We start from the raw sequence: 13,755 nt of genomic DNA, 5'->3' as shown, positions 1-13,755 counted from the left end.
TTTTCTCTCCCCCAGCTTGAGGGGGAGTGTTGGAAGATGTCTCAAAGGGACATTAAGGTAAATACCTTTCCCACGTCAAGAAGGTAACAAATGGTGTAATTTAATAGTTTTCACATAAGGAAGCCACAAGGGTGTAATTAAAGAAGATGATGTATGTCTAGGGGTGGCTTCGAACCGAGCCGGCTCGGTTCGATTCGGTATCCTTGGATCTCGAGCCGAGTTCGAGATCCGGGATCAACTTGTTTAAATTAATGAGCCGAGCTTGACCGAATCCAGGTTCGGCTCGACGGCTCGTTAATGGGCTAAGTCGGAACCCAAAGCAGGGGAGTGGGGGAGCAGGAACGGGAGCGGGAGTGAGAGCGAAAGCGAGAGCAAGAGTGAGGGGGGAAAATTCTTCCTCCCCTCGTCACCGCCGACCCCTCCTGTCCAATGTTGTCGTCGCCTCTGTCGCCGTCGACAACTGCTCGCCGGCTGCCTCTGTGGTCGTCCGTTCGATTTCTTCCTCCCCTCGCCCTCGCCTCTATTTTCTTCATCGCCGCTTCCGCCATCGCCTCCGTCGCAGCCATCATCCGAGACGATAGGTCTTCTCCAGCGTCGTAACCCCTTTCCCTCTGGGTCGTCTCAGCGAAAAACCAGAACCAACAAAGATACCTAAGTCCCCCCCCCCCCCCCTCGCACTTGAAGAAATTGAAAATAAATTTTAGTAGAAACAAGTTTCTAAGGACTATTAGTGTCTCATTTTTTTGTAAATATTTTTTAAATTGAAAATTCGTATTAAAAAATTATATAATTTTCTAAGTAAGATTTTCTTACCAAGATGGGTTAGAAAATCGTATAGAAAATTTTTGAATAAGTATTTGACAGTTGATGCTGTAATACTTTTAGCATGAGGCAATTTTTAGTGCAATTTTGTGTTTGATATTTTATTTGATTAAAAATTTATCGATAAGTATAGTAATATATTAGATTGATTATTAATTTTTATTTATTTCCCCATAAGAGGCAATAAGCGGTCCATTTAATTTTCCTAAGAAAATTTTAAAATATTTCTTGTAATTTTCTAATAAGTCACTAATGTCAGAGTGGTTCCATCCACTCTTGTAGGTGGTAGCTTTACGCACCTAATAGATCGGTCTTTTGGGTGTATTGGCTAGCCGTTGTCATGGTATCAGAGCTGGGCATGCCACGTCCCACGTTCGAATCCTGTGAGAGGCGGTCAAGAATGGGCGGGGTGGGTGTCAGAGTGGTTCCGTCCACTCTTGTAGGCGGTAGCTTTACGCACCTAACATATCGGTCTTTTGGGTGTATTGGCTAACTGCTGTCAACTACTAGTAATAGGACTTTATTTAAAGGTTTTTTTGGAGATATGTATCGTAGGAAAAATATTTTTAGTTTTTCCTAGAATATAAATTTTCAACTAAGGGCACTAAGGAGGCCATAGTAAATTTATGGCTAGATTCAAAATTACAAAACAAGCTAGACAACATTTGGAGTAAAAAAAATTAATATTGGCTTATTTTAATCCATTATTGAAATTCAATTCTGAACCTCCCCTATCATTCTTTTTTTAAAATATATGTATAATTTTATATATAATTTATTTGACATATATTTTATATAGAGTATTAAATGTAGGTTTGTCGAGTTCGAACTCAGTTAAAATTATTAGGCTCGAGTTTGATTACAATTTCGGTTAAAGACTAGGGTCGGCTCGAGCTCGAGTTCGAAATATTTAAATCAAGCTCAGCTTGAACAATGTTCGGACTCAGTTGGATTCGATGCCATCCTTGTGCCCAATTTTAAGTAGAGGTCATTCCCAATTTTATGTAAAATGTATGTATAATTTTCTATACAATTTATTTGAAATATATTTTTTGAAAAGTTTTAAATGAATGTTGAAGCTCAAGCTCGACTTGAACTCGGTTAAAATTATTAGGTTCGAGCTCGAGTTCGAAATATTTAAATCAAGTTTGGCTCGAACATAGGTAGGTTCGAGCCCGACTAGGTTCGGCTCGATGTCACTCCTATGTATGTCTACTTATATCTTTTCTTTTGAGAGTTTGTAGCCCTAAGGGCATTGCATTCATTTTAAACTTCCTTCCTCAACTATAAATAGAGACTCAAGGCATTAGGTAGATCATTAAGTATCACCTCTTCTCTCTCAAATTCGTCTAGAGATTTTTCTCTCAAACTCTCTCTCTCTCTCTCTCCTCTCTTCCTTCTTCCTCTCTTTTTTCTTCTTCTCTTCTTCTTTCTCTCTTCTCTCATGCCTTGAGATACAAATTCTCTCTTTCTCTTCTTCTCTTATCATGTGATCCTAAATCTAACAAAAAAATTGTATCAATTTAGTACTTTAAACCTTGAAGTAGATATCTCTTGAAGGAAAAGTATATGAAATTCTAGATTTGCAATTGTCAGTTCTAATAAGTTTTGTTATCATCAAAATCAAGAAGAGAGTCAATGTTGGGTCAACAACATTTGCCAGCTCTTTTGTAAAGACCTTAATTTTTGTGTTTCTCGATGGAAAAACATATGAAATATTAAATTTATAATTGTTAACACTATTAACTACAAGTGAACACTATTATCTTACTTCATCCCTCAACAAAGAAGCCAAGAGCATCCATTTGCCCTACCCCTGCAATTCATTTTAGGTGGTGAGCCTTTCCTCTCAGATAAGAGAAAGAATCCCATCTAGCTGCCGTGTGTTTCTATAAAGAAACAGTATATTTGCATTCGTCTAGTGTTGAAATCATTCTTTTAATTGATATTTTTTTATATTTGCAAGCATAGCCCACGAAATGAACAATTCCAATTCCATCGCCGTCTGCCATGGATTTGGAACTCTGAGGCAGAAGGGCCGCGGGTGGAAGCATCAATGACATGCACAAACACTTAATAGCCTTTTCGGTTATGCAAAAACGTAATCTGATTAGGGCTGACTAGCGTTTTTCTTTACTTGTTTTCTGCCATTTGGGCCCCGGCTACCTGCTCCTAATAAACGAATGATGGTGTTGTATCAGTCTGGAAATCAATGAACATGGGAGAGCTTTGGTGGATTTAATTAGCATGTCTGCGCTCCTTCCTCTCTCTTTTAAGTCTATCGAGGGTAGAAATGCTCAGAATCACAAACGAAAAGAACCCGAAACGCTCGAACAATTTTTCAAGAAATTTACAGTAGCAGACGTTATGGTTTTGTTTGTCTATAGTAAGACGTTGAAGGGGTAGGACTGGACAAGAGAGAGGAGACCTCTGTCAGTGCTGCTGTGGCGAAATAAATGCACCGGCGTGATACGTAATGGTCCCTTCGTCTTCTTGACTCACCACGCTTCTGGTTAGAGAAGCTGGGGAGACTCTCAAGAAATCTTCAGTGAAGCTTATTAGCAGCGCTTACTGTTCTTTCAAAATTTAAACTCGTCGAAATGCCTCTCTTCTAGTAGATTAAATTTCATGATCTTGTGAATTAAACTGCATCGCGGTATCAAGGGTATGTGAAGAAATAAACAATAGATCATTCTCAACTGGTCGAGAGCAAAAGTAGATTAACTAATCTCTTTCCCTCCGGAAAAAGATCAGAAGCTACCCTCCCTGTCTGTTGCCTTAAAACAGAAAGGAAAAACTGGGAGTTAAGAAGAGCGGATGAGAAAAGGATTAGTCAACTGGATAAAGATAAGAGTAGCGTGCGATGGGAGATGAAGTTGCCGGAGGATGAAGCCACGTCGTCTTCTAGGGTCACGGAGGAGGACTGCATTGAATGCGTTAATGGTCGGAGGCGGAAGATGCTTGGTGGCTGTTGTCCGCATTGAAGCCTCGCCAGTGGTTTATTTCGATAAGCCACCTACTGCTCTCAGTGCGCTTTGCGTTCCACTCCTCGCTTTCTTCCCCAACCGTCTCTTCCCCAACCAGTAAACTTTATTTCTTAACACAATTCAGTGCCGCCAACACCTCGTTTTGGTCCACTCCACCATCTCTCGTTTGGGATTTCATATCTTTTCCCGTTCCAACGGCTGCACGATAACTCGCAAATGTTTCCATATTAATGTTTGCGCTGGCCATGACCCTGACTGTACAGTTCTACCAAGCAAAATGAAGAACCTACTCCGGTACGTTTTTCTTCATTTTTTTCTCTAGGCTGTCATTTTGACAAACAGTTTACAATCAGTCGGGAAATTTGCAGACCCTTTTATGCTTTAGATCTTTTAATTGGTTAGTCGCATATCTAGTTCGAATGAAAGGATGAGGCTATGGGTGATGCAATCACCCAATCAAGTTCATTACAGAGTTCTGATTGCTTTATATTCATAACATGTAAGTAATTGCAGCAACTCGTTTACATCTCGCCGCTCTTTTAAGGAGTCAACTGAGCGGTGTACGCGCAGTTATTATTCCCCATCTTTCTCTCTGTTTTTCTCTTGCGGTCACGTCCTCGCTATTACAAAAGCTATCTCACTAAGGACGAATTGCTTCTTCCTGGTAAGTTCAGATGCTCTCCTCCTAAGCTTTCCCGGCGAGAAATGAACGTCGAGGGACCTGCATATGCCGGAGACAGGCAAGACACTAGGAAGAGTAATAGCAAAGATGAAGAAGAAGAAGCCGAAAAGAAAGTGCCCTTTTTAAAGCTCTTTGCCTTCGCGGATTTCTACGATTACGTCTTGATGGTCATTGGGTCATTGGGAGCTTGTGTTCACGGCGCGTCCGTTCCCGTTTTCTTCATTTTCTTTGGGAAACTCATAAACATCATTGGAATTGCTTACCTCTTTCCTGCTTCTGTTTCTCACCGAGTCGCAAAGGTGATTGTTTTCCTACAGAATACAACTCATCAAGCAGCCAACCAACCTTGCTCTGTTTCTGACCCTTTTTTTTTTTTTTCCTTTTTTCTTTTCTTCTTCCAGTACGCTCTGGACTTCGTTTACCTCGGCGTGGTTATCCTATTCTCGTCATGGACAGGTGAGTTTCTGAATTCCAGATTTGGGATTTCGATTTTCCATTCAGCAATTTACGAAAACGAGTAATGTAATGACAATCACAGAGGTGGCTTGTTGGATGCACACCGGCGAGAGACAGGCAGCAAGGATGAGACTGGCGTACTTGAGGTCCATGTTAAATCAGGATATAGGGATTTTCGATACGGAAGCTTCGACTGGAGAAGTTATCTCTGCAATCACCAGCGATGTCTTGATCGTTCAGGATGCAATCTCTGAGAAGGTAAAAAATTTCATATTCCATTTGTTGTTTCCTCGTTCTTCAAAACAATCGAAAATTTTCTTTCTACGTAGACATGGTTCATCTAAAACATTATGTAGACAGATAACTGAATTGAAACATTTACGAGTGTCGCTGATTTCTTGTTTTGACTTGTCACTCTCTCTTCTTAATTGCTTCATCCTCTTCTTTATTCTTTACAACCTGGGTGGTTCCATTTCCAGTTGGGATTTTGGAAATTTGAAACCCCAAACTGTGTCCAGCTGTAACTGAGGCACTGACATTGAAGTATGTGTAAGAGCGGCGCTTGGGGGTAGTTAAAATGGTCACGGACGAACTGCCCTTGACTCTTTTAAGTTCCCTAACGTGTGATGTGATCGGGTCAAATTTTCGTACTCGACACCTACTATGATCATTTAATAGCCCAGCATGGTTCAGAGGGCAGCAATAAAAGGTTCGGATGCGGCAGAAAAAATCTAATCTTCATCCTATTTATATGATTGAGACTAGATTAATATTAAAATATTTAATCTATTTGGATCCCAATTTCTTTAGCATTTTGCTTATCTGATTATGTCGATTTAGTCTTCTGCTTCAGTTTGAAGCTCAAACGAGTAGAGAACTTGCAGGAATGGAGTCTAATTTGATGGGTGATGTAGGTAGGGAACTTCATGCACTACATAAGCCGGTTCTTGGTGGGATTCACCATCGGCTTCATCCGTGTTTGGCAGATTAGCTTGGTCACCTTGTCTATAGTTCCTTTAATTGCTATTGCCGGCGGAATCTACGCCTATGTCGCCACCGGTCTAATTGCCAGGGTGCGGAAATCCTACGTGAAGGCCGGTGAGATTGCCGAGGAGGTACTGGTTTCTGCAACTTGACTTGTGTTTGGCCGTAGTGGAACGCGTCTGCAGATTTAAAACTGTGCAAGGTTTTCGATTTTTCCAGGTGATTGCAAATGTGCGTACCGTCCAAGCATTTGTAGGAGAAGAAAAGGCGGTACGATCTTACAGAAATGCACTTCAGAAGACATACAAGTACGGGAAGAAGGCGGGATTGGCCAAGGGTTTGGGGTTGGGGACTATGCACTGCGTGCTCTTTCTTTCCTGGGCGCTGCTCGTCTGGTTCACCAGTATTATCGTTCATAAGAACATAGCAAATGGAGGGGATTCCTTCACTACTATGCTGAATGTTGTCATTGCGGGCCTGTGAGTTTCATTTCCCTTCTTAATTTTTCTTTTCTGAAGAAAAGCTTTCGAGATTAACTGGTCGGGACTCTTTGTTAGGTCACTTGGGTTGGCCGCACCGAATCTCTCGACATTTGCCCGAGCCAGAGCAGCAGCCTACCCTATCTTTGAGATGATAGAGAGAACCACACTAAGTACAACGAGTTCCAGGACTGGGATTACTCTGAACAAAGTGGAAGGCCACATTCAATTCAAGGACGTCTGTTTCAGCTATCCATCTCGACCTGATGCGATGATCTTCGATAAGTTTTGCTTAGAAATACCTGCCGGGAAGATACTGGCACTCGTCGGAGGGAGTGGTTCTGGTAAAAGTACTGTAGTTTCGTTGATAGAGCGCTTCTATGAGCCACTTTCTGGAGAGGTTTTGCTAGATGGATATGACATCAAACGATTGGAGCTCAAGTGGTTGAGACAGCAAATTGGTTTGGTTAATCAAGAGCCCGCACTCTTTGCTACCAGCATTCGGGAAAACATTCTCTACGGGAAAGATGATGCCACCGTTGATGAGATCACTAGAGCCGCGAAACTCTCGGAAGCTATTACCTTCATCAACAACCTCCCTGATCGATACGAGACTCAGGTCCTCCTGACCTCTGCTCTGTAGCTTCCTCTTCAAAATCATCTGTTTACAGATGATGCAATCCCGGCAGTCCGAATAAGCGTCTAACTTTTTCAGATGATTTACAGGTGGGACAGAGAGGAGTCCAGTTATCAGGTGGGCAGAAGCAGCGAATTGCAATCTCGAGAGCTATACTGAAAAACCCCTCGATCCTCCTTCTGGATGAGGCCACTAGTGCATTGGATGCTGAATCCGAGAAGAGCGTCCAAGAGGCCCTCGACCGTGTCATGGTCGGGCGGACGACAGTTATTGTCGCCCACAGGCTGTCTACAATCCGCAATGCAGACGTGATTGCTGTAGTTCGAGGGGGCAAGATTGTCGAGACCGGAACCCACGAAGAGCTCGTCTCTGATCCACACAGTGCCTACGCTTCGCTTGCTCAAGGGCAAGAAGCTGCATCTTCACAGCGACACCCAGTCTCTGATGGCTCCACCATTGGACGTCCCCTCAGGTACATACTCAAGCTCCGTGTGGTCAAGATCTATTATTTTTTTTTTTAAAGTAGATTTGATTTAAGGCTAAGAAGTGCATGTCAATTTTACAGCATCAAATATTCACGAGAACTGTCGAGAACAACAGCGAGCATCGGAGGCAGCTTCTGTTCAGACAGAGACTCTTACTGTGTTGAAGTAGATGCAAGAAAGCAGAAGCCAGTGTCAATGACGAGGTTATTTTCCATGGCGGCCCCTGATTGGATTTTTGGCGTTTTTGGCACTCTGGGTGCTTCTGTGGCAGGGGCTCAGATGCCGCTGTTTGCTCTGGGCGTCACGCAAGCTCTCATATCGTACTACATGGACTGGGAGACGACACAAAGAGAAGTCAAGAAGATTACTTTCCTGTTCTGTGGTGGTGCTGCCATTACTGTGTTCTTCCATGCGATGGAACACTACAGCTTCGGAATCATGGGCGAGCGGCTTACTCTTCGTGTTAGGGAAACGATGTTTAGAGGTATTAACCTTCAGCAACTCCTATAGAAACATGGGGAATTTCAGTCTTGTCCTGATTTGTCTCTTGGTTGCAGCGATTCTAAGAAACGAGATTGGGTTCTTCGACGAACCCAGCAATACCAGCTCGATGCTATCGTCCCGTCTTGCAGCTGATGCCACTCTGCTGAGAACTATTGTGGTGGATCGTTCCACCATACTGCTGCAGAACTTTTCACTGGTTATAACTTCTTTCGTTATTGCTTTCATCTTGAACTGGCGTATCACTCTCGTTGTCCTGGCCACTTACCCATTACTCGTCAGTGGACACATCAGCGAGGTGCCTTCCTTTCTTTCAGCAATGCCTCTGTTCTCTCTTACCAAAGAAACATAAAATAACTGGAACAGAATGTCCATTTTCGTAGATTAACTAGTGATTGAGCTATCTTTGTTAGGAAAGAGCATAACTGGAAGCACCTGCCATTGATTTTCTTAAGTAATTCGGTTTAGTTTCTTCTATTTATGGTGACAGAAACTCTTCCTGCAAGGCTTCGGAGGCAACTTGAGCAAGTCCTACCTGAAAGCTAACATGCTTGCCGGTGAAGCTGTAAGCAATATTCGAACAGTGGCTGCCTTCTGCTCCGAAGAAAAGGTCATTGACCTCTATATACAAGAGCTGAAAGCACCATCGGAGCGATCATTCCGACGTGGTCAGATAGCCGGCGTCTTCTATGGCATTTCACAGTGCTGCCTTTTCTCTTCTTATGGACTTGCCTTATGGTACCTTCTATGCTTTCACCTTCGCCGTATGTTTCATCAATGTCCAGAAAAAAAAAAAAAAAAAAAACAACAAAAAGTTATTAAAAATGAACTAACGGAGTTATCATTCCTATCCCAGGTATGGTTCCGTGTTGATGGGTAAGGAGCTCGCCAGTTTCAAATCAGTAATGAAAGCCTTCATGGTCTTGATTGTGACGGCGTTAGCTATGGGTGAAACACTGGCAATGGCCCCGGACCTAATTAAGGGGAATCAGATGGCTGCATCCGTATTGGAATTATTGGACCGGAAGACGGAAGTGGCTGGAGATGTTGGAGAGGAGATGAACAGAATCGAGGGGACTATTGAACTGCGCGGCGTCAGATTCAGTTACCCTTCAAGACCAGACGTGATAATATTCAGGGAGTTCGATCTGAAGGTACGCGCCGGAAAAAGCATGGCTTTGGTAGGTTCAAGTGGATCAGGAAAAAGCTCCGTTCTCTCTCTTATTCTGAGATTCTACGATCCGACCGCTGGCAAGGTGACCATCGATGGTAGGTTTTCACGAACTGGTGATTAATCAAGGAGACGCATCTCATCCAATTTTTTTCTCAACTCAAATGCTCTTCCATTTTTCATGCTCAAACAGGTAAGGACATCAGGAAGCTGAAGCTCAAATCTCTTCGCAGACACATTGGGCTGGTCCAGCAAGAGCCAGCATTATTCGCTACCACCATCTACGACAATATACTGTATGGGAAGGATGGAGCTAGTGAATCGGAGGTCATCGAAGCAGCGAAGCTGGCCAATGCGCACTCGTTCATCAGCGCTCTTCCGGAAGGGTACTCGACCAAGGTAGGCGAGAGAGGGGTTCAACTCTCTGGTGGCCAGAAACAACGAGTAGCCATCGCCAGAGCAGTTCTTAAGAACCCAGCCATCCTGCTACTGGATGAAGCCACAAGTGCACTGGATGTAGAGTCTGAACGCGTGGTTCAACAAGCACTAGATCGATTAATGAAGAGTCGCACGACAGTAGTGGTTGCCCATCGCTTGTCTACAATCCAGAACGCAGATCTTATTTCCGTCTTGCAAGACGGGAAGATCATAGAACAGGGAAACCACTCGACGTTGGTAGCAGACGGAGACAGCGCATACTATAAATTGATTAGTTTGCAGCAACAACAACAGCAACAAACGCAGTTGGGATGATAACAAAAGACGATTGCGTCTAACTGTTTACTATTGCAGAGGGAGATGAAGTTGATCAACTCGATCGTCATGGTTTCAGCCTTGCGTCTGTGGTGGAAATCAAAATCTACGATGGGATTTGGTTGAGGGCGTCAATCCAAAGCTTTAACTTCTACCTTGTTCTTCGTTACTAATTGTTTTTATTGAAATGAATAATGAATAAACACCTGACACTAAATCGTAGTTGCTTTTGTTCGTGTATCCCTCACCTTTATCTGACCGATCGGGAAAAGGGAAAAGGAGCGTATCAAAACGATGACCAAAACTTCTACCAGCAAAAACTTCACAAATAATTTTTACTGGAGACTCCAAGACAGGACCAATTTGGTCTGATACCATGTTGAAACCAGTGCGCTAAAAAGCTTGAACTTATTAGGAAAACAACCGCACGGATCTTATATAAGGACTGACCCGGTCGATACAAAACAAATATTCCAACATAGAGACATGTCAGTCAATTGTAAATTTTGCAATTATGTCATTGTTTTGAGTCCTACAATTTGCCAGTTGCTCAATGTGAATGCGCATACCATTAACAATACAATTCTGAGTAGCTATTATTTGACATAAGACCCATTCCAAGATGGAAAATATCACCCTTTCTAAAACTATTGTATGATTATAGTTTAAGATACTTGTCAAATTTTCAGTAGTATTTTAGTAGCATCTACCTACACCCCTCATGTCATACTGACAAAATTAGTTCACATGCATGCACCACACTATATTTCCAGAGCACAATATAACACTTGAGGAATTAGTGGAAGATATATACGAATGCATTGACAACTGGCTCAAACTATAATACTTACAATAATAAAAGTATTTACGAGTCCTAAATTATCCTACTGGATAATTTAAGAGTTTTACGAGTATATTAGTATTTGTGTAATTTATTGGACATAACGAAAAGTCCCAAACTTTGCACAATACTAACATATACATTACAATCTCTTGATGTGGTAGTTTAATTGCATGACATCAGATGCATGCTTGTGAGACTTTATTAAACTATGAACAACCAAAGACTCATATTATAGAAAGACTAGTAATATCTCCAACTACATAAGCTAAAATTTGACCAAACATCTTATGTGTTATGCACTATGTTATGATTTTTACTTTCATATTATCCACAAATTTATATGTTGTTGCTCCTATGATTAGATTAAAATTGTGCCATGTTTTAGTTTTATATTAAAAAATTAAAATTCGTTTTGTGCTCATTTTTTAATGCATCATGTTATTCTTCTAGCTCTACATTGAATTATCTTCTTATATAGACATATGCCCACGTTGTTGTTAAAGTTGTGCCTGATTAAACTTTTGGTCCTAATACTCTGACTTTGACTACCAAACTTAGTAAAATGTTGATTTGTCTTGCAAAATATAAACCCTAAACAATAAAAACCATAAGACGATCCCACTGTATCCCCCCTCTTTCACTTTGAGTATTTTCTCCTTGCCACGTGGAAAACACTCCATATAACTTCGACAACTCAATAAGGAAGTGAAAAAGAAAACATGGAAAAGAAAAGGAGAAAGAAAAAGGAAGAAGAGACGACGGAAAAAAAAGGAAATGAAAAAGATAAAGAAAAAGGAAAAGAAAAAGATAAAGAAAAGGGAAGGAAAAAAGATAAAGAAAACAAGAGAAGGAAGAAAAGCGAAAAAAGAAGGGAAAAGAAAAAAAATAAAAAAATAAAAAAAAGGAAAAAAAAGGAAGGGAAAAAAATAAATAGGAAGAAGAAAAAGAAAAAAGAACAAGAGAAATAAATAGAGAATGAAAAAAATTAAAGAGAATAAAATATAAATGAGAAAATGGGAAAATAAAAAAGACAAAAAATAGGAAAATTAAAAAGAAAAAAGAAAAAAGAAAAAAGAAAGATAAAAAGATAAGGAAAGGAAAAAGAAGAATATAAAAGAGAAAAAAGAAAAAAGAAAAAAGAAAAAAGAAAACGAGGAAGAGAAAATTGGGAAAAATATAGAGGAAGAAAAAGAAAAAGAAATAAAAAGGAAAGGAAAAATAGAGCAGACAAAAGAGAAAAAGACAGAAAATAAGGAAAATTTGAGAAAAATAGAGGAAATAATTAAGGGAAAAAATGAAAATTAAAGAGAAAAGGAAAAATAAAAAGAGAAAAAAGATAACAAAAGAAAAGAGGAAAAAGAAAATAAGGAAGAAAAAATTGGGAAAAAATATAGTGAAAGCAAATAAGAAAAATGAAAAAGAAAAGGAAAGGGAATGGAAAAGGAGCAAAAGAAAGAGAAAAAAATAAGAAAAAGGGAAGAAGGAAAAATAAAAAAGAGAAAAAAAAATAAGGAAAGAAAAAAGAGAAAATAAGGAAGAGAAACTTGGGAAAAAGTACATAGGAAATAAGTACAAAAAAAAAAGAAGGAAAAAGAAAAGAAAAGAGAAGAACCAAAATGGAAAAAAGAGAAAAATTAAAAAAGAAAAGGAAATAAGGATGATAAAATCGATAAAATATAGAGGAAATAAATATGGAAAATGAAAAATAAAAATAAAATAAAGGAAATAAAAGGAAAGAAAAAAAGTACAAAAAAGAAAAAAAAGATGAAGAAAATAGGGAAAATGTAGAAAAAGTAAATAATAAAAAATAAAAAATAAAAAATAAAAATTTAAATGAAAATAAGAAGAAGAAAAAGAGAAGAAGGAAGGAAAAAAAGGGAAGAAAATAAAAGAGAAAAAAAATTGATGTATCATTCCTAAAGTTTTGCCCTCATTGCAAATTAATATAAAATGAAAATAAACAAAAAAATATTTCGAAGAAGTGAATATCCCTATAACCTATTTTCAACTTTAAAGGCCACAATAAAAAAAATACCTTCTATTTTTTGACCCATTTGTCACATTGTGCTTCAACGTAATTTGAAGTAACCTTAATAAGATGCGATTGTTTATCGTTAGTTTCATGATGCCCTTGAAATACATAATCACCGATATTACATGGAGTTTAAAATTAGTGTTGCAATATATAAAAATTATCCCCTTTAAGATTTTTATATCTAAAATATCATTGGTTTAATTTCTTTTCTTACAAAACCTGCTACTAATGATACAATTATTTTTTTAGCATCTTATTTAAGACAAACAAACTAGTTAAAATCACCTTATTAAAACAAGTAGAACTCCATCAAATACTAAATATTCAAATACAAAAATCTTATTAATCAATTTTATCGTATGGGTACACTAACAAAAAAATCCTTTTTTTTGCTAAATTAATAATCTTTATTATTTTTATGATAATCAAATATTATCATGTAATTTATATTTAAATTAAATAAAACCTTTCATTGGAAAAAAATTTAAATTAATAAAACACACTTTTCAAGCTATTTTTGTTTATTAGGATATTTAAATATTTAATTTTTTTATTATAGGTGAGAAAAATTACATAATGGTTTTTATATAACAATATATTTATATTTCTTAAAATTATTAATGAGGTAAATTAAGTTATTTTTATTATTTAGTATATAGTCTTTAAACGTTAAAGGGAGTCTAAAATATGTTAGCTAAACTACCTTAATTTTTTCAATGACTTTTCTGAAATGAAATTAAGTCAATCAGCTTTTTGCATTAAAAAAATTATAGAAAAGAAAGAAGGGGATAAAGGAAAAAATAGAAGAAAAAAGATAATTATTATGGAATAATATGAAAAATACATGGAAAGAAGGAAAAGAATGAGAAGCGAACAATTGGTGGAGAAGAAAAATAGAAGTGAATTAGAGGAAGAGAGG

The 13,755-nt window shown here is 38.7% G+C and overlaps 1 protein-coding gene across 1 annotated transcript; it reads left to right on the top strand.

Moving 5' to 3' along the window:
- Window positions 1-3,935: 3,935 nt before the first annotated feature.
- Window positions 3,936-10,174, top strand: LOC137933915 (ABC transporter B family member 2-like). The gene is made up of 13 exons (XM_068778024.1): window positions 3,936-4,103; window positions 4,484-4,790; window positions 4,893-4,947; window positions 5,030-5,205; window positions 5,862-6,062; window positions 6,151-6,410; window positions 6,489-7,029; window positions 7,137-7,519; window positions 7,613-8,016; window positions 8,090-8,331; window positions 8,524-8,771; window positions 8,890-9,302; window positions 9,398-10,174. Exons 1-13 carry the CDS (start codon window positions 4,087-4,089, stop codon window positions 9,955-9,957), a joined length of 3,807 nt encoding a protein of 1,268 aa, XP_068634125.1. The 5' UTR covers window positions 3,936-4,086; the 3' UTR covers window positions 9,958-10,174.
- The last annotated feature ends 3,581 nt before the right edge of the window (window positions 10,175-13,755 follow it).

Source organism: Aristolochia californica, unplaced genomic scaffold (genome assembly GCF_029961685.1).
Source record: "Aristolochia californica isolate CCGP_79_NKW_82.1479 unplaced genomic scaffold, dmAriCali1.0.hap1 SCAF_6, whole genome shotgun sequence".
In the NCBI taxonomy this organism is placed as follows: Eukaryota; Viridiplantae; Streptophyta; class Magnoliopsida; order Piperales; family Aristolochiaceae; genus Aristolochia; species Aristolochia californica.
Note: the sequence above shows the minus strand (reverse complement) of the source record. Positions and strands in the feature narration are given on the sequence as shown.

Bases quoted from the DNA above. Each gene is read 5' to 3' on its own strand.
- LOC137933915 (XM_068778024.1), top strand. The intron at 8,017-8,089 runs GTATTAACCTTC...TCTTGGTTGCAG, and splicing joins TAGGGAAACGATGTTTAGAG to CGATTCTAAGAAACGAGATT. The intron at 8,332-8,523 runs GTGCCTTCCTTT...TTATGGTGACAG, and splicing joins TCAGTGGACACATCAGCGAG to AAACTCTTCCTGCAAGGCTT.